The 19,479-nt window shown below is 43.6% G+C and overlaps 1 protein-coding gene across 2 annotated transcripts in view; it reads right to left on the minus strand.

The window, feature by feature from the left end:
* Positions 1-19,479, minus strand: part of ppp1r17 (protein phosphatase 1 regulatory subunit 17) — a 91,882-nt gene that overhangs the window by 27,668 nt on the left and 44,735 nt on the right. Inside the window, exon 3 of one of the 2 annotated variants that reach the window (XM_069915387.1) lies at positions 5,109-5,249. In XM_069915387.1, the coding sequence (XP_069771488.1) occupies positions 5,109-5,249 (141 nt within the window). Of the gene's footprint in view, positions 1-5,108; positions 5,271-19,479 lie in introns of both variants that reach the window. The other variant, XM_069915386.1, reaches the window with a different exon arrangement.

The raw sequence follows: 19,479 nt of genomic DNA on the forward strand, positions 1-19,479 counted from the left end.
CTTAAAACAACTTGATTTATTAACTAAACAATCAGCAGTAAAACAGAACACACACATTTAGACCTCATGTGGAGGCATCCATCTTGAATCTCCAACAGATGCAACAACATTCACAAGATGCAACATTCCCCTGATGCTACACACTCCATCTCTGACTCCTCCTGGTGGTAACACCCTATCACTACATCTCCTTTCCTTGAGATGTTTAATCAAACATGACAGTATTCTTTCAATTTAAAGTTAAACACAAAGATAACATGAACATCAACAGCACATACTTGCTGTTCTTTTTCTTTTATAGATTCCATCTGCCAGGTGCTTTGACAACTCATGCAGATCTTCTTAACACAGGTGACGGCTCTGCAGATGCTTGTGTTGGCTCTGTTGGTCCACTACTGTCTAGCCCTGGTGGTGTTTCCTCTGTTTTTGTGCAGGCTGAATGCTCTGTATTTATCTGTTCCTGCAGTATCTCCAGCATTTTCAGCAGGCTCCTTTGATTCCTCCCCAGTATTTGACCCTCCTCTGTTCTGACAGTGTAGGATCTTGGATTTATTTCTCCAAAAGTTGGAATCTATAAGTCTCACTGTGTCATGTTGTGCCAGTGGCCCTAAAATTCTTGCTGACTCATCATAGTTTGCCTTTTGTCTTCCTTGCAGACACTTTTGTTTCCATTTGATATCTTGGTTCTTGTTCGGGTCTGCCAAGTAGGGGTGTGGTGTGTAGTCTATGTCCCATCAGAAGCTCAGTGTGTTACAGCTCCAAAATGAAGTGGTGCAGCTCTGTAACTCAATAGACCTAGACACAGATCTGAGCCTTTGTCTAGTGCTTTCTTGAGCAACTGTTTAACTATGTGAACTCCTTTTTCTGCTTTGCTGTTTGACTGTGGATGCAGAGGACTTGAAGTCACATGTCGGAAATCATACTCTTCTACAAAGTTCTGGAATTCTTTACAACTGTAGCATGGTCTATTGTCACTGTAAATGATTTGAGCAATTCCGTGTCTTGCAAAGATTGATTTCAAATATTTGATCACGCAAATAGCAGACATGCTAGGAAGCAGCGCAAACTCCGGATAGTTCAATAAATAATCAATAACGAGCAAGTATTTCTTTCCAACTATGTGGAACAGATCAGTCCCAACTTTCTGCCATGGTTCAGCAGGTACGTCAATTATTACCATGGGTTCCTTTGACAGGATGGTTTCAAGCTGTGAGACCTGTTTGAAACATCATGCAAAGCAGATGTCAGCATTTATCCCTGGCCAATAAAGAGCAGTTCTGGTCCTCCTCTTGCATTTTTCCATTCCAAGGTGCCCCTCATGCATCTTTTTCAACATCTGTTGCAGTGATTGAGGAATGATAATTCTGCTCTGTCCGAGTAGAAGCCCATTGACAACACTTAGCTCAGTTCTGATGTTGTAGTATGACTGACATTCTTCATTCAGTTTCTTGATGACCTTCTGTAGAACTGTGTACCTTTTCTGTTTCAGCTGCAATCTCCTTGGGTTTCAAGTCAGATACGGGAGGAGATTCAGTGATCAGGTTCACGAGGAGATTCATATCTGTTTCTGTGGAACTCTCATTGCGTGCTTCACTCAACGTTGTTGCCCTGGATAATGCATCAGCTAACAGAATAAATTTCCCTGCTGTGTACACCAATTCAAAGTCATAACATTGTAACTTCATCACCAGTCTTTGGATTATCAGCAATATTTCACTGAGATTTTTCTTGATTATTGCTATTAATGGCTTGTGGTCTGTCTTCGCCATGAATTTTGGTAGATCATACACATAACTGTGGAATTTCTCAAATCCATAGACCAGATCTAGGCACTCTTTCTTGATCTTTGCATATCAACATTCAGATGTTGTCATCGTCCTTGATGTGTATGCAACTGGCCTCCAATCTTCTCCCACAGCCTGAAGTAGCACAGCACCTATTCCATCTTTTGAAGTGTCCATGGATATTTTCATCTTTCTGGATGCATCTGTAGTTAGAATGGTCTTCAGTCATCCCTAATCTTCCTCGTGGTTGTCTGTCCACTTGAATTTATATTTGTCCTGTAACAACTTCCTGAGGTATATTGTTTTGGAAGATGGGTTTAATATGAATTTACCAATACCTTTTTTGCCAGTGAGTCTGGGCATCTCTAAAATTGCTTACCATGGATGCCACTTGACCATGCACTTTTGTGTATTGTTCTGGTTTTTGACTCAGCAACACGTCAAAGTTGATCTCTCCTAACCCAGAAGGAAATGCAAATATATTTCCCGAGTAGCATTGTATGAATCCTGTGGGTGAGCTACCAGCTTATGAATGATAAGGGTGAGTTGCACCCATTCATTTTGGAGATGGCATGAACAGCAGTTAATATTCCACTGGTGAAGAAAGAAAAGGATTCATGAGATGGTGGTTGGCATCATTAGTTAATCGTGCCCTGAATGACAGCATGCTTTTTGCATGTTGATGGAGTTTCACTTGGCAAGGTAGGTGGACAATATTCCTGCAGTGAAACACAGACTGCAGGGCTGGAATTTTCAGCAAAGAATTGCTGAAGTAAATCAGCAGATAAGACAGGGGTAGAACAGTCTGTCAACATTTTGGTTTAAAAAAATCGTGTTTGAGGTAAAAATAAATATATATTGTTCACTAAGGAGGAAAGAAGCTCGAGAAGTTTTCCAGAGGTCAGCAGAAGGTGTGAGAAGTGGATTGACGGGTAGAGGGAAAGACCTCTAGGAGTGGGATGGGGGGGAGGAAGAAAAGTTAAGAGCAAAAAAGTAAGTGCAGGTGTAGGTAAAGAAGAGATGGAAAAGGTTGAATCCAGATGGGGGTGACATATAATTGGAAAAGTCATTGTTCATGCCATTAGGTTTAAGGCTGTGTTGTTGTTCCATGATGTGTTGTTCCTCAAATTTTAATTTGGCTTCACCGTGACATGTCGGTGTAGCAATGGTTGGGGCAGTTAAAATGATTGGTTATTCCTGGTACATGGTAGACAGATTTTGGGGAGTCCAGTATTGAACAACTTCTCTGCCACATTTTCTATGTTCCTGCTGTTTTGCATTTAAAACTACATTAAGTGTAAAAAGTGTTTGAATGTACCAAGATATTGAAGGGAGCAATATAAATTGAAACTCTTTATTCTTTCTTGACCATTATATCTCTGTCAGATTTAAATCAATGCATTTCTGAACAGTGGTCATACTGGTCAAAGATCCAGGCCTCAGAAAGCTGTAAATGATTTCGTATTCAGCCTCAAAAAAAAACCCACTCCCATGATCTAATTTCAGTGAGAGTTGATCTGGTGACAGAGATTCCAGGCAATGTCTTTGCCCTCATGGCATCCTGAATTGGGAGAAGATCAGGAATAGTTCCCCTATAATTTTTAATTTCAGCTAAATCTGCTGAAATCTTTACTTTTGTGCTCTTACTTGACAGCTTAGTATTCCTTCCAAGCCCATTTTAAATCCCTGAAAATGCCAATTGAATTGATAGGGGCCAACAATCCAGATGAGGCAGTTAGAATGGATCTATAAGAAAGCTGGAAATATACCCACATTTTGTTTTTGGGAATAGTATGTGAGGAATGCTCCTTCCATTATCTCCAGTAATGGAAGTAGCAGTAATAGTAGATAGTGTGGATATACCTGGGATGACAGAAAGGACATTTTAAATTATGCCATGCCCTCTTCTCACTGCTAGCATCAGGAAGAAGGGACAGGAGCAATGTTCCCTTTCCTTTTTTGTCATCAATGGGCACAAAAATCTTGTGTTGTGCAATTTTTTTTTTCCTGTGACAAAAGTCTGTGTGCACTGAATGCTTGTGTAAATGTAAACTTGAAATTGTTTCCCGATAGTCTTGGCACAGCCTATCTCTCATAGCTAATAAAACTGTATTAGCATGTTTTACATGAATACAATTATGAGTGTGTGGTGCACTGAGGAAGCAGCAAGCAAGCACAAAACTCGAAAGACTGTACAACAGGCTTTATTCAGGTAAAAGTCTGAACACCTGTTCATGCTTCGATGGCTCCTGTGTGACTGGCTCAGGAGGGGCTGGCTCAGGTCTATATTCGGGTCGGCTGATTGCCAGCTGGCCAGGTGGAGTCAGCCCCCTAGGGGGTCTTCCTGAAGGTACAGAGATTGCCCCCTGCAGTCGGCTGGTGGTCGTATTGCCACAGAGTGCATTCTACGAAGTAACCTATTTAGTAAAGATTTTATTCTATACTTTGAACTACTTTGTTCAGTTTGTTGTTCTATTAAATAAAACATTAATGACTTAATTTCCTTTGTGCGCTGGTTGCAAAATGTGTGTGCGCACTCACACAAGCATGCAGTTTAGAGAGAACAGTGGACAGGAGCCTGAAGACAAACACCTAATGGTACAAAAAAACAGCTTCTTCCCCTCCACCATCAGATTTCTGAATGGACAATAAACCTCACGTTCTCCTTGCACTAATTTATTTACTTCAAAATAATGCATCAAGCAGTTTTGAACCTGTTGTGCAAAACAATGAATTTCATGACATGTTCATAACAATAAATTCTGATTCTTGTTGTTAGCAGAGCATTTTGTCCCTTGACTGGAGATATTGGAATTGTGGCCATGTTCTTTGCTGAGAACTATGGATTCCAGTCACAGGAATTATCCAACAAGTGCAACTTTTATCTTGTTCCCTGGAGCAGGTGGTTCCATTATTTTTTAAAAAAGGGATAAAAGTTAATAATGTCCCTGCAGAGCTTGGAGAAACCTACTCTTTATCTTAAACTGTAAACTGTAAGGCTACAAATCAATGCTCGTGACACTGTGCATCCCCAGTGGCACACTACCACCTATTACATTACCAGAGAAATGACTGAACACTGACCCTTTTACTGCTGAGGTCAGATGCACCTTTGTATACATGCACAAGAGAACTTGAGGAAGCTGACAAAGGAAATGATAGTAAAGCAATCTATACACTGGACAATTCGGTTTCATTTTGCTGCATATTTTCAATAGAGAATATTGTGGTGGTCTCAAATTAATCAGAGGAAGTTGCAATGAACTCAAAGTGGATCTCTGAAATCTCATGAGAATAAATGACAATTACTTAAGGCCATAGTACCTGGGATGAGAGGAGGAACATATTGCACTGGGGTGTCCTTTCTCCTTGGTTTTTTCTGTTCAAGCTCAACATCCTTTGGCCCGTCTTTGGGTTCCTCTTTTTCAATCTCTTCATTTATTTCGCAGGTTTTTATGAGCTGCTCTGAAAGATTTGAAAAATCATCTGTCAAGAAGAAATGTGGAGAGATACATTTAAATGAACAGCCCAGTCAAAATTGTCAAAGCAACAAACAAAAACAAGGCAGTAAATAATAATCTTAGCCAAGCAATATTGTCTTCACAAGAACAATTCAAAAGATAAATTGCTTTTCAAGACACAAACAATTATTAGATAAATATGCAACTCTGGTGATTTAAAATTAATCCATTGAAAGAGTTCATATGTGGATTGGGGTGGGGGGGAAAGGCACCAAGTGGATTCATTTGAGAGAACTGCAGGGCTGCTGTGGTCTGGTGATTACAGAAATGTGGTTCCAGGACACTCATCGATCCTACTGGATGGACTTATCTCCTTCAGGTCAGACAGAGATGCTGCTACTTCTGGTAAGTCTCAAGAAGGGAGGCTGTGCATTTGCATCAACGAGAACTGATGCACTAATGTCTCTTTTGTGAAGACCTTCTGCTCAGCAGAGATAGGGTACCTCCTGTTGAAATGGAGACTCTTCTACCTGCCTTGCTGATTGCCGCAGTCTACGTTCTGCCTTTGGTGAATAAGGGTGAAGCCATGAAGGAGATTTATGGTGCCATCTGCAAAGTCCAGTCATCCCACCCTAATTGCTGGTAGTGACTTCTATCACACCAACCTGAAAATGGTCTTCCACGGTTTCAACAGCATGTCAAGAGGGTTACAATAACAGACCTCAATGACTACTGCCCTGTGGCACTGACCTCCACCATTATGAAATGGTTCCAGCATCTGGTGATTGAACACATCAAAGCACACCTCCCAAAGATGTAGGACCCATTTCAATTTACCTATAGAAGAAAATCTTCCACAGATAATGCTATAGTTTTGTCCCTTTTCTCCTTCTTGACCCACCTGGAGAATGATGCCTTATACACCAGGCTGCTGTTCATTGACTTTCACATGATCATTCCCCAGATGCTGGTGGAGAACCTGTCCTTGCTGGGACTCGACACTCCTCTCTGTAACTGGATTCTGGACTTCCTAACAGAAAGATCAAAGGCTCTCCGGGACAGTAGCAGAATGCCGAGCACTGATACGCTGAGTATTGGTGCACCTCAGGACAGTGTGGTCAGCCCACTGCTGTTCATGCTACTGACCCACGACTGCACCACCAGATCAAGCTCCAACAATGTCATCAAGTTTGCACATGACTCAACAGTAGTCGGCCTCATCAGCAACAATGATGATTTGCACTACAAAGAAGAGATGGAAAATCTCATGAAATGGTACGAGAGTAACAACCTGAGTCTCAACATGGACAAGATGAAGGAGATGGTCATGGACTTCGGGAGAACTAGGAATGACCACTCTCCACTACACATCAACAACTCTGTAGTAGAGAGAGTGGAGAGCACCAAGCTCCTTGGAGTTCACTTAACTAGTGACCTACCATGGACACTCAACTGCAACTGCACTTCCTGAGAAGACTAAAGTGGGCAAGGCTAGCAGCCACCGTGATGTCAACCTTCTACAGGAGCTCTACCAAAAGTTTGCTGGCCGGCTGCATCACAGTGTGGTATGTTTGCTGCAGAGAAATGGATTAGATGTCTATCCACAGCACCATAAGAAATAGAGGATCACTGGAGTCTTCATCAACCCCCTCCCTATTTGATGTGATCTATCAGTGCGGGAAGAGGGCATGAAAAATCATTGAGGACCCCTTCTACCCCACACACAGCATCTTTCAGCTGCTCCTGTCAGGAAAATGATACAGGAGTATCAGAGCCCAGCACCACCAGGCTGAGGAACAGCTTCTTCCACGGGCAGTAAGAATGTTGAACGACCAGAGGAATGCTCCCACTACCCATTCAACATTCCCATATTCATGAAGCAATATTTATTTATTTATATACATGAATACTTGTCCTGCATATTTATTGTTTGTCTGTATGTGTGTTATGTGCGTGCTTTGCACCAAGGACCGGAAAACGCTGTTTCATCACATTGTACTTGTGCAAACAGATGACAATAAACTTGACTTGTTGAATGGGCTCTGTGAATAAATTTGAACGTTGAATATGTAATTGTTATGTGCTATGTATATGTGTGCATCATGGTCCAAAGAAAAGCTGTTTCATCTGGTTTTATTTGAATAGTTAAATGATAATAAACGAACTTGAAGCCTTGCATCTGCCTCCTTGTTGTTATTAGATGTCAACTTATCTTCCAAGTCAGATACTCCAGCTACAGCAGCACTTGCCATCCATTACATCCTCCAAGGTGAAGCCAAACATTATAAATGATTGTGATGTTCACCTCACCGAGTAGTGAAACATCTTTTATGCTCAAATTGTAAGGGAGAGCTCAACAGTACAGAAGAGAAACTCTATGGAAAATTATGTCCTTGTGATATCTGTCTCTGAGGCCAACGTCAGAACATCTTTCAAGAGGGAAAACTCTTGCAAGGTAGCAGGATAGTGTACCTGGCAGGGTACTGAAAACCTGTGCCAGCAACCATCAATGGGTCAGCAGTGGAAAAGGTTAAGAAATTCAAATTCCTTGGGGTCAACATCTCTGAAGATCTATCCATGTCAATGTAATCATGAAGAAGGCTCACCAGCGGCAATACTTTGTGTGCAATTTATGTCACCAAAGACTCATACAAATTTCTACAAGTGTACCATGGAGAGCATTCTGACTGGTTGCATCACTGTTTGGTGTGGAGGTGTCAATGCACAGGACAGGAAAAGGCTACAGAGAGTTGTAAACTCAGCCAGCGCCATCATGGGCATTAGTCTTTGCTTCATCGTGGACAACTACAAGTGGGTGTTTCTTACGAAAGCAGCCTCTACCATCAAGGACCCTAACTACCCACCCTCTTCTCACTGCTACAATCAGGAAGGAGGTACAGGAGCTTGAAGCCAAACACCCAGTGGCACAGAAACAGCTTCTTCCCCTCTGCCATCAGATTTCTGAATGGACAATGAATCATAGACACGAACTCACTTTCTCTTCTTTTGCATTAATTTATTTATATTTTCAAAAGTAATTTATAGCAATATTTGCACATTTAAGCTACTGCAAAACAAATTTCGTGACATGTTCCTGACAATGAATTCTGATTCTGACAAGAAAGTGAGGTGCATATCAGAGTTAGGACATTGAGCAATGTCATTGCAGAATTGTGTAACTGGTGTGGGATAGATGGCAGAGGTAAGATCAGTTAAAGGCATGGAAGGAAATCTGCTAACTATGTTGTAACAATCCTGGGAGTGTGCTGGGGATTGGAAGAAGGAATTAGAGGCTGTGAATCATGCAGTGTGGAAACAGGCCATTTTCTCATCCGGTACATATCTACACAAATTCCATTTTACTAGCAATGGGTCCAGGACCTTCCATGCCTTTGCATTTCAAATGTTCATATAGACATTTTTAAATGTTGGTGTCAGTGCTCTGTGATTTCTCAGCAAAAGGAGGTGTAAGGCGTTCCTTCTGTCCGATAGCCTACAGGTCACCCTTGGGCAAGGTGGAACACACACACACACACACACACACACACACACACACACACACACACACACACACACACACTAGTACGTGCAATGATCAGGGGAAAATCACTACGATATCCCCCCCCTGTCTCAGTGCAGGCACGGCTCTATGCTACAAGGGACAATAATTAAACGCTCCCAACCCTTTTAACAGTGCACATCTTACCAACAGTTTCTCCAGCATCTTTCCACATTTCTGGGCCTGGAGTGAAGCAGGGTGGTTTCAAGCCGGCAAAGAGAGAGAGAACAAAGAGCACATGACACCTTTATAGTGTTAGAGACTCCAGTCCAGGTTGTTAGACAATAGCTCAGTGCCAGGAGGGTTAATCCAATTACAACAGCCAACGGCCCATGGCCAAGTATAGGGAGGGTGGAGTCCAGTCCAGGTAATTGGCATGGATCCAACAGCAAGGTGTGCACTAATGGATGGGGCAGAACAAAACCTTGATTGGCAGCTGGTGTGTCCTCCAACTAGGTAGGGGTGAGTGCTGTCACCTGACAGGCACAACCCTCCCAATACATGCCCCTTACAGTAAGAGAGAAAGAGAAGTAAAAGTGTCTGTTCAGACTTGCTGAGTGTCCAATGATTTTCTTCCAGTACTACCACTGCAGTTGCCCAGACTTGAGTCCAAACCATCTTCAACGCGAGCTCCAGATCCAAACCTCTGAGAAGATCAGGAAGCTTTCCATGCCCAAGGCCCTTCTAGAGATTTTTCTGCTGTTGGCACCCTCTTGCATCCCTTCAACCAGTCTCGAAAAAGTCTCTAGCAGTCCGCAACCTGGTGTAAGTCCTTTGACCGCAGTTGCCAACAGCCTGCTGCTTGTGTCTTCTTCTGCAGCAGAGACCCTCACTGGTCTGCTGCTGTGGACACTGTTCCATAGGGTCATCTCCTCTGTTTTTCCTTCTCAAACTGGGGGTGTTCTCCTCTTTCTCTGGTGCCTGTGCCAGTCCTCTGCTTTCCCGGAATCTGCAACCTTGAAGGTTGCTGCTGAACACAGGCACTGCCAACTTGGGCCCAGGCCCTGCGGTTGCAGGATTTTAAATGAAACCACCGTCGGCTCCTTTAACAGGCCACAAAGCCTCTATGGAGCCATTGGTAGTTGGACTGGGCAGTAGAACCCTGAGGAGGAGCACTGTGTCTCCTCTCCTTGCTCCCCACAGTCCGCACCAGTGGCATCGTTACCATTTTGGGACTGCTACTTTTCACACTGAATGAAAATGATGATAGAAATGATGCCTTCCTGTCCAAGTTTGTGGATATTGTGTAGACAGGTGGAGGGGCAGGTAATGTTGAGGTAAGAGACAGTCTTCAGAAGGACTTGGGTAGGTTGGGAGAATAGGCAAAAATGTAGCAGATGAAATACATGCTCATTGACAGAAAGAATAGATTTTTTTTCTAAATGGGAAGAGAATTCAGAAAGTGGAGGTCCAAAAGGACTGTAGAGTCCTAGTGCAGGATTCCCTAAAAGTTCACTTACAGGATGAGTCAGTAATAAGGAAGGCAAATGCAATGTTAGTGTTCATTTTGAAAAGACTAGGATATAAAGGCAAAGATGTAATGCTGAAGCTTTACAAGGCATTGATTAGACCACGTTTGGAGTATTATGGGCAGGTTTGAGCTTCCTATCTTAGGAAGGATGTGTTGGTCATGAAGAGGGTCAAGAGGAGGTTTACAAGGATGATCCTGGAGATGAAAGGGTTAATGTATAAAGAGTGTTTTATGACTCTGGGGCTGTACTTGCTGGAGTTGAGAAGGATGAGGGTGATCTCATTGCAACATACTAAATATCTGAAGGGCTGGATAGAATGGATGTGGAGAAGATGCCGCCTGTCTTTGGAGAATCTCGGACCAGAAGGCACAGCCTCAGAATAAAGGACATTCCTTCAGGGCCGAGATGAGGAGAAATATCTTCAGCCAGAGGATGGTGAATCTGTGGACCTTGTTGCCACAAACAGCTGCAGAGGCCAAGTCATTTGCGCAGATTTAAAGCAGCGGTTGAAAAGTTTTGATTACTGAGGGTGTCAAAGGTTGTGGAGGGCATTGTTTGGAAGCCATTAGAATGGGTTTGAGAAGTCCATGGACTCCATCTTCACCTCCTGCTGACTCAGAAGAGCAGCCGAAATCCCACCCTGGTCAAAATCTCTTCTCCCTCCTTCCATCAGACAGAGGTTTCATGAGTTTGTTAACATATACTTCCTGATTCAAGATAGCAGACTCTTAAACTGACCTCATAACTAAAAGATGATGCCTTGCACTGTGTAACCGTACTTTTCCCTTTACACTATGGACTTTTGTCTTGCGTGACACTAGATCCTGCCCTTTTGTTTCATTGTTGCACTATCCCCTGTACCTTTCTTTTTCATTCCGGAACTTCCTGTTGTACAATGTAAAGATGGCCTGCCTGGATAGCATACAAAACAAACCTTCTAAATAAAAACAATTTGACAGAGGAACCCGGTGGCTTGAATAGCATCAGTGGCAGAAAAAGAATGGACAACGTTTAGGGTAGTCTTGAAGATAGGAGTCCAGTCTTGAAGGGTTCCAGTTTGAATTGTCGACCATTCTTTTTCTCCCACTGATGCTGCTCAACTTGATGGTTCATCCAGCAGATTGTGTCCAGCATCAGATTTGAGCATGGGCCGTCTCCTGTGTCTAAAGTTTTCCACTTTATCTTAAGTCACATGGCAATAAACAATTAAATTCATTCCAAAAGTATGTCATCCATATGGTTAAATAATGTAAAGCTCTGAGGTAGAGACCATAGACTTGGTTTCCCAGTCTATGAATTGCAAAATGTACTTCAAATAATTAGAACGACTGGTTGTATGTAATGGAGTAAATCCATGCATAAATTAACCACAGCTAAGCATATATTCCAGCATGTTCGATATTTAAATAGGTGGCTGCCTTAGCCTCATAACATTACCACTGATCTGCACCAAAGTGTTTTCCACACCCTTGTGTAGAACCGAGGTGCAGAGAAACCATGAGGCTAGGGATAGTGTTGAAAAGCATCTCAACCTGGGAACTCCACTCAATATATTTCCAGTTCTTCCCCCCCACCCCGCACCCCCCCCCCACCATTGTAATGACAACTGAGGTGTGGCTGAAATGCCCAAGAAGAAGGACACAATTTTGGCATCTATACAAGTTGCAAAAGTTGGCTCTGTCAAATAAAAACATACCGGCAATCAAAGCAAGGTTTATCTTAGCTGTACATCTTCTGCATGGTGGGAATAGTCAGAATGAAGTCGTTAAATTGTGGAAAGATATGCACTTGTACACCTGGTGAAATATTATCTTGTCATTTCTTAGCAGTCACATACATTTTATTAGTCTGCACATTTGAATGTTTTGCTCATTCATGCATAAAATACACAAGAATTTGAGTAAAAAAATCAATTATAGAGTTCAACATACATGGTAGTATGTCTTGCATTCATGGAACTATGTGTGTTGGGGGGGGAGTGTGACATTTGTGGTTTTGACAATCACTGAATTTAGTCTTGAAGGTATCCCTGACAATTCAAGTGTGATTACATTGCCCTCATCATCGTCCTTCTCCTCCCATCTTCCTCTTTGGAACCTCCAATGATGTTGCGAGCTCTATCCCTATTTCTCCTACAGTTGTAGACTCAACTAGTGTGCAGTATAGCATTCTGGGGGCCCTTGCTGGATTATATTCCAAAGCAGCCCCATAAAGTGCCAGGCTTCTGGTGGGCCATGCATACGGTTTTGATAAGGCATCCGTAGCAATGCTGGAAGATGGCAGCAATCGGGTAGCCGAATGTTGTCAGGAGCTAAATGTGAACTGGGTCCTGAGCTACCACCACGTGAGTGCAGGTTGTGGGCTTTCTGCTGCACCTCTCCGTCAGGTGCCGGTGAAGCTGTTCCATACTCCTTGGATGAAGGTGAAGCTTTCAATCCTGGATTGCTTTGTGTGTTCAGTTTATTAGCTCGTCGATCTCCTTGCCTCATCAAAACACTCCTGGTTCGTGGTTGAGAAGCCTGGAGTCTTTTCATAGATGCCAATTATAGTCAACTCCGCATCAACCCATAAGACACGGTATGAGCTCCTGCTGCCTGGGACTTGACAGTTTTGTCTGCAAGGCATCTCTGAGATGAAATGCCTTTGTGCACTAAAATCCCCATTGTCCAGAATTCAAGCAACTTGGCAGCCTCAAACAATCAACAAAAATAAATTGCAGAAAATAAATAGGTAAAAAATATGAAAGTTTAGAATTGGGGTATGTGTGGTTTTCCTCCAGGTGCTCTGGTTTCCTCCCACCCTCCAAAACATACGGGGGTTGCAGGTTAATTGGGAGGCATGGGCCAGAAGAGCCTGTTACCATGCTGTATGTCTAGATTTAAACACAGTAGAATTCGATTCCAGCCAGAATTTTACCCAATTAGCCTATAACCCTGTATGTTTTGGAGGGCAGGGGCAGCTGGTGGGAGCCATTGGAACAGGGGTGGCTTGTGGGGGCCGTCGGGGCGGACAGGGCAGGCTGTGACAATTCCAGCCTCCAGCACCTCACCAGGCCACTTTGGCCTCTGGGGCCGTTCGTCAGCACCAGCAGCTCAATATGCAGAAGAGCAATGGTCGTCTACCCTACCCATAATCCCCCTAACACCCCTAACGTCTACCCTACCCATAATCCCCCTAACACCCCTAACGTCGAAGAACTCGAGATGGCAGAGGTCGACAGCATCGAGTCCACGCTGCTGAAGATCCAGCTGCGCTGGGTGGGTCACGTCTCCAGAATGGAGGACCATCGCCTTCCCAAGATCGTGTTATATGGCGAGCTCTCCACTGGCCACCGTGACAGGTGCACCAAAGTAAAGGTACAAGGACTGCCTAAAGAAATCTCTTGGTACCTGCCACATTGACCACCGCCAGTGGGCTGATATCGCCTCAAACCGTGCATCTTGGCGCCTCACAGTTTGGCGGGCAGCAACCTCCTTTGAAGAAGACCGCAGAGCCCACCTCACTGACAAAAGACAAAGGAGGAAAAACCCAACACCCAACCCCAACCCACCAATTTTCCCCTGCAGCCGCTGCAACCGTGTCTGCCTGTCCCGCATCGGACTTGTCAGCCACAAACGAGCCTGCAGCTGACGTGGACATTTACCCCCTCCATAAATCTTCGTCCGCGAAGCCAAGCCAAAGAGTCCCCCACATAGTCTACCACAGAACCAATGTTTATGAATATTGGTGTCTGTATGTGCCAATGTCCCAACAGCTTCCCCAGCGATTCTCACTACAATGTTACACAGAGTGGTTCCAGCTGCATGGGGGATTATGTGTAATGAAGTCGGCCATTTCTTGGTGTGTATGTTTGGTGTCATGGCACCAATAGCCGCACCTCCTGAAAGCCGCATCAACTCCCCAGCTGCTTTCAGGCTGAAAGGGGACATCGGAGCAGGCTTTTCTGGGCCTGCATGAAAAGGTTGGGTTAAACTGGCCTCCATGGAAGGCCAACTATGAAAACGCCTAGTGTAGGAACTGTTCATCCAAGGAGCAACAGAAATGTTCTTAACCATGCACCAACCATAAGAAAGAGAAGAGGAGAAGTATCAGCTGCCATATATGAACTTTAATGAGCTCATAATGTCAATCAGGAAGGCTGGGAAATCCACCCTCCTGTATGGCTGGCCTCAGAAATTTGATTTCATCAAATGTTTCTCCATGGTATAATTAGAAACCATGACACTGACCCAATCTACCACAGAACCAATTTCTGTGAAGATTAGTGTGCATATGCACCAATGTCCCAACACCTTGCCCAGCATTTCTCATTACAATGTTACACCACACCTCCAATAAACCTGATGTGGCAGTAGAACGAATCCTCAGAACGAATGGAAAAAACAGTTTAACGTGCACAACTGCAATCCAGAAGCAGTGCACCTGAACCTCAATGGTTCAGCTGCAGTATGCAAGCGATGCAAATCTGGACAAAAAGTTTCAATACTTCAGCAGCAGGTATAGCAAACAATCGTCCTCTCAATCGGCAACCTCAGAATAAAAGGTCCTCTGCCAAGCTGTCCCTGCTGGAGCACACTATCTACTGACAATAAAGATTCATGATAAGCATTTTGAAGATGCAGTCTTGGATATCCTGGACATCACTCGGGCACTGTTCTGAAATACCTGCAGGTTAAAATGTTGAAGGTGTATTTACTTAATTTGAGCTGTGATGTCCAGCAAGCCACACCTTTGTAGGCTGCTGATGTCTGTCATCACCCGATTTGATGAGCTGCTCTGATATGACAACGAAATTTAGCCTGTGTTGCAGGTAATCCCGTCTGTGAGTTACATCACTCTTTTGCTCCCTTTGTGAATGAATCTCAATAATAATTTGGTGTTTACGCCCTCCCACGCAGTTCAGTATAAGGCAGCCTGGAGGCTATTCAATTTGATGTATTCCAGAACAGGTCCAATCTGTAGAATATAAATTCTCTGTAGAATATAAATTCTCAGCACGTGTTAGGGAAAATTTTGAGTGAGAACCGAATATTGATTGGTTGTGATCAATATTTGGTTCCCACACTCATATTGAATGTGGAAAACGTGTTTCCCATGGTAGCTGAGTCAAGGACAAGGGAGCACAACTTCAGGATTGAGGGGCACCCATTTAAAACACTGATGCGGAGGAATTTCTTCAGCCAGAGAGTGGTGAACCTCTGGAATTTCCTGGCACAGCAGCTGTGGAGGCCAGGCTGCTGGGTGTATTTAAGGCAGGGATTGATAATTATCTGAATATCCAGGGCTTCAAAGGTTATGGGGAGAAGGCCAGGGAGTGGGGCTGAGTGAGACAATGGATCGACTTGATGGGCTGAATGGCCTACTTCGGCTCCTGTATCATGGTCATGTGATTGCAGGTGAGAAAACAAGCATATTGGAAAAGAAAGAAATGAGTGGAATGAAGTCAGAAAGAAATACAGGTCTTCACAATCACTTTCTAATAAACAGAGAGCAAGGTCTGGATTCAAACAGCAGGGGGTGCATGGATCCTGCCTCGTATCTTCATTCTGCCAAAGGAGGATAATATTCATTCAATGGTACAGCATTGTTTTCAGTGCTCAGTGTCCTCAATTGTGCGCAATTCTGATGGTGTGATGTCTGCACTGCATTCTTCTTCATTGGCTGACATTCAGGTTGAGGATGAACTTGTTTCCACTCAAGTTCCATATGGGTGGCCAATGAGGCCATTATCAGACCTGTCACAAATGGGGAAGGAGGTGCTTGAGAGGGTGGGCTGTGATGACCAGAGGTTAGCTTCTTCCACACTTTTTATTGCGTATTCATAAAAAATTGCTCTTCCCAAAGTTCCTTCCACATTCAGAGTGGACAGTTGTAGTGAAACACGGTCTGCAGTTGCTGTGATTGTAGTAAGAACATAGAAATGCTGGAGGAACTCATAATCTATAGGAGGTAAAGATGTACATAACCAATGTTTCAAGATTGAGTCTTTTCTCAAGACATGAGCAAAAAGCAGGCAGGCAGGACTTCAAGAACTGAGTTACAGGGAAAGATTAAATGTATTTTCAAAAAAAGAATTTAGTCATACAGCACAGCAACAGGCCATTTCTGCCAATGAATCCATGCTGCCTAATTTACACTCCATTAACCAACACCCCCGGAATGTTTTGAATGGTGGGAGGAAACCAGATGCCCCAGAGAAAACCCACAAGAAGATTAGGACTTTATTCCCTGGAACGTGGAAGAGTGAGGGGAGATTTGATAGAGGGGTACAGAGTAAATGCAGGTAGGCTTTTTTCCACTGAGGGTAGGTGAGATACAAACCAAAGGAAATGGGTTAAGGGTGAAAGGGGAAAGGTTTAGGGGGAACTTCTTAAGACAGAAAGTGGTGGGAGAGTGGAATGAGATGCCTGCTGAAGTGGTGAATGTGGGCTCAATTTTAATGTTTAAGAAAAATTTGGACAGGTACATGGATGAAAAGGGTATGGAGGGTTATGAACTGGGTGCAGGTCAGAGGGACTAGGCAAATTAATCGTTTGGCACATACTAGAAAGGCCGAAATGCCTTTTTTTTCTGCGCTGTAATGTTCTATGCTTCTATGATAAGTTAAATATAGCCTGATTGCTGAAGATGTCGACTAGGATGAAGGCAGCAGTATAACCATACTTATCCTGTCAAAAGATTTGGGTTGTTTCATGGAAGCACTGTCAATGGTATCTCTCCATTGCTGACCAGTAGACCATGAGCTTTGTACCACATTTGATGTTTTGTTGTTCATTTTAATTTCCTCAGATGGCCAATGGGTGTCCGGCTACACTTTATTCAATGCAAGACTTCATCAATATTTGCGACATTAATTCTCCACCCTTGAAATATGGTCCACATTTCCCGAGGTCTTGCTGCAGGATGTTATTGTCAAGGCATGGCGTTGTGTAGCAGGGGCAAATTGATGGAGGATCTTTGTTTTGGAGATGTTTAGAATAAAGCTCATTGATCAGATATGCTTCACTGCATTAGTGGATGATTACTGGCAACTCAGCTCTTGAACTTGTACACATGCAGACATCATCTGCACACTTGATCAATAGATAAATTAGAGAGATCCGGGTTTTGGAGTGAAGAAATGTAGGTTGAAGAGCTTCCCATTTGTCCCGCAGATTACCTCCACTCCAAAAAATAAACGATGAGCTGCAATTTTAAGTGATAAGATTTGGAGCAAGCATAAAGCCTATTTAACACCAAAGATATCACAAATTTATATTGCTTAGTTCAAGCCACCAAGTCAAATTTTAAGCATGGATTAAACATATACCAAAGTGATGTTAATTCATGATTCAATGTAGATTTGATACTGCTCTTACGAATCTGCACAAAGCATATTCCCTGAGTATTAATGACCAGGAATGCAAAAAGGATGCTTATTGCCTTTGGAAGTGAACATAGAAGTCCACACTGGCTTTTATTGCTGTGGATCTTGAAGGCTTAATAGTGGGCCTAGCGTACAATAGAAGCAAGAGGGAAGGCCTCTAAGGCAAGTCTTCATCACCAGGAGGGGCAGTGGAGAATGTCTCCAGTCAGGATGTTCTATTCCTTCCACTTCTGCTCTCCAACCTCTTCCAGGATGCAATGGCCATTTTTATGGCCACTTAGGTGTGCCTGAAGCACGTGACTATGAAGATAACTTCTCGCCCTCAGGATCATTCAGGCACTGCCTTGCAAATGTTACATGCCATGTTTTACAGAGCCCTACTACATCCATACTCAAGGATATCCTGCTTAGCACATGGATTTGACCAGGTTGCATGCTGACAAAGACCCCATGCATGTGGCATTGTGGGATCCATGTGTGGACCTCAGTTTCTTTCAAAACAGGAAGGTCAATGACTCATAAAAAGTGACCATAGTCAAAAGAATATGATGCTGGGTGTTAGATTTCTTGGAAACTCTTACTGGAAAGAAAACAATAGATGCTGTTAACTGGGAAAAAAAACAAAAAATGCTGGATAAACTGCAGGTCATGTGGCATCAAGGGAGAGAGAAACAGTGTACACATTTCATCAGAATAATAGTTGTTCAACTTCATGAAACTCATTCACGAGGGCCCACCAATAGTGGGAATGATCACAGGGTGAACTGCCTTCAAATTGAATGACAGAGGCCTTACCTCAGCTTCCCCAGTTCACTTCACAAGTGACCTATCGTGGACACACATCATCTCCTCACTTGTCAGGAAGACGCAACAGGGACTGAGAAGACTGAAGTGGGGAAGGCTATCGGCCACCATTATGTTAACCTTCTACAGGAGTTCTATCAAGAACCTTCTGGCCAGCTACATTACAGTGTAGAATGGATGCTGCAGAGAAATGGATCAGAGATCAATCAATAGAGTGGCAGAAACAATCACTGGAGTCACCCGTCTCCCTCCCCCTCATCGACGTGATCCACTGGGATTGTTGTCTGAAGAGGGCGCACAATATCATGGAGGACCACTTCCTTCCTGCACGCAGTATCTTTCAGTCGCTCCCATTGGGAAAGAGATACAGGTGCATCACAGCCAGCCCCACCAGGCTGAGAAACAACTTCTTTCCATGGGCAGTGAGAATGCTGAATGACCAAAGGACCTGCTCACACTAATCACCTGAAACATTCATATTCATGAAACAATATTTAATTATTTGTATAGATGAATAACTTGTCCTGTATGTGTATGGTTTGTCTTGTGTGTAATAACAAAACAAAGGACTCTACATCACCTTTGTTGACCTCACCAAAGCCTTCGACACCGTGAGCAGGAAAGGGCTTTGGCAAATACTAGAGCGCATCGGATGTCCCCCAAAGTTCCTCAACATGATTATCCAACTGCACGAAAACCAACAAGGTCGGGTCAGATACAGCAATGAGCTCTCTGAACCCTTCTCCATTAACAATGGCGTGAAGCAAGGCTGTGTTCTCGCACCAACCCTCTTTTCAATCTTCTTCTGCATGATGCTGAACCAAGCCATGAAAGACCCCAACAATGAAGACGCTGTTTACATCCGGTACCGCACGGATGGCAGTCTCTTCAATCTGAGGCGCCTGCAAGCTCACACCAAGACACAAGAGAAACTTGTCCGTGAACTACTCTTTGCAGACGATGCCGCTTTAGTTGCCCATTCAGAGCCAGCTCTTCAGCGCTTGACGTCCTGCTTTGCGGAAACTGCCAAAAT

Source organism: Narcine bancroftii, chromosome 2 (genome assembly GCF_036971445.1).
Source record: "Narcine bancroftii isolate sNarBan1 chromosome 2, sNarBan1.hap1, whole genome shotgun sequence".
In the NCBI taxonomy this organism is placed as follows: Eukaryota; Metazoa; Chordata; class Chondrichthyes; order Torpediniformes; family Narcinidae; genus Narcine; species Narcine bancroftii.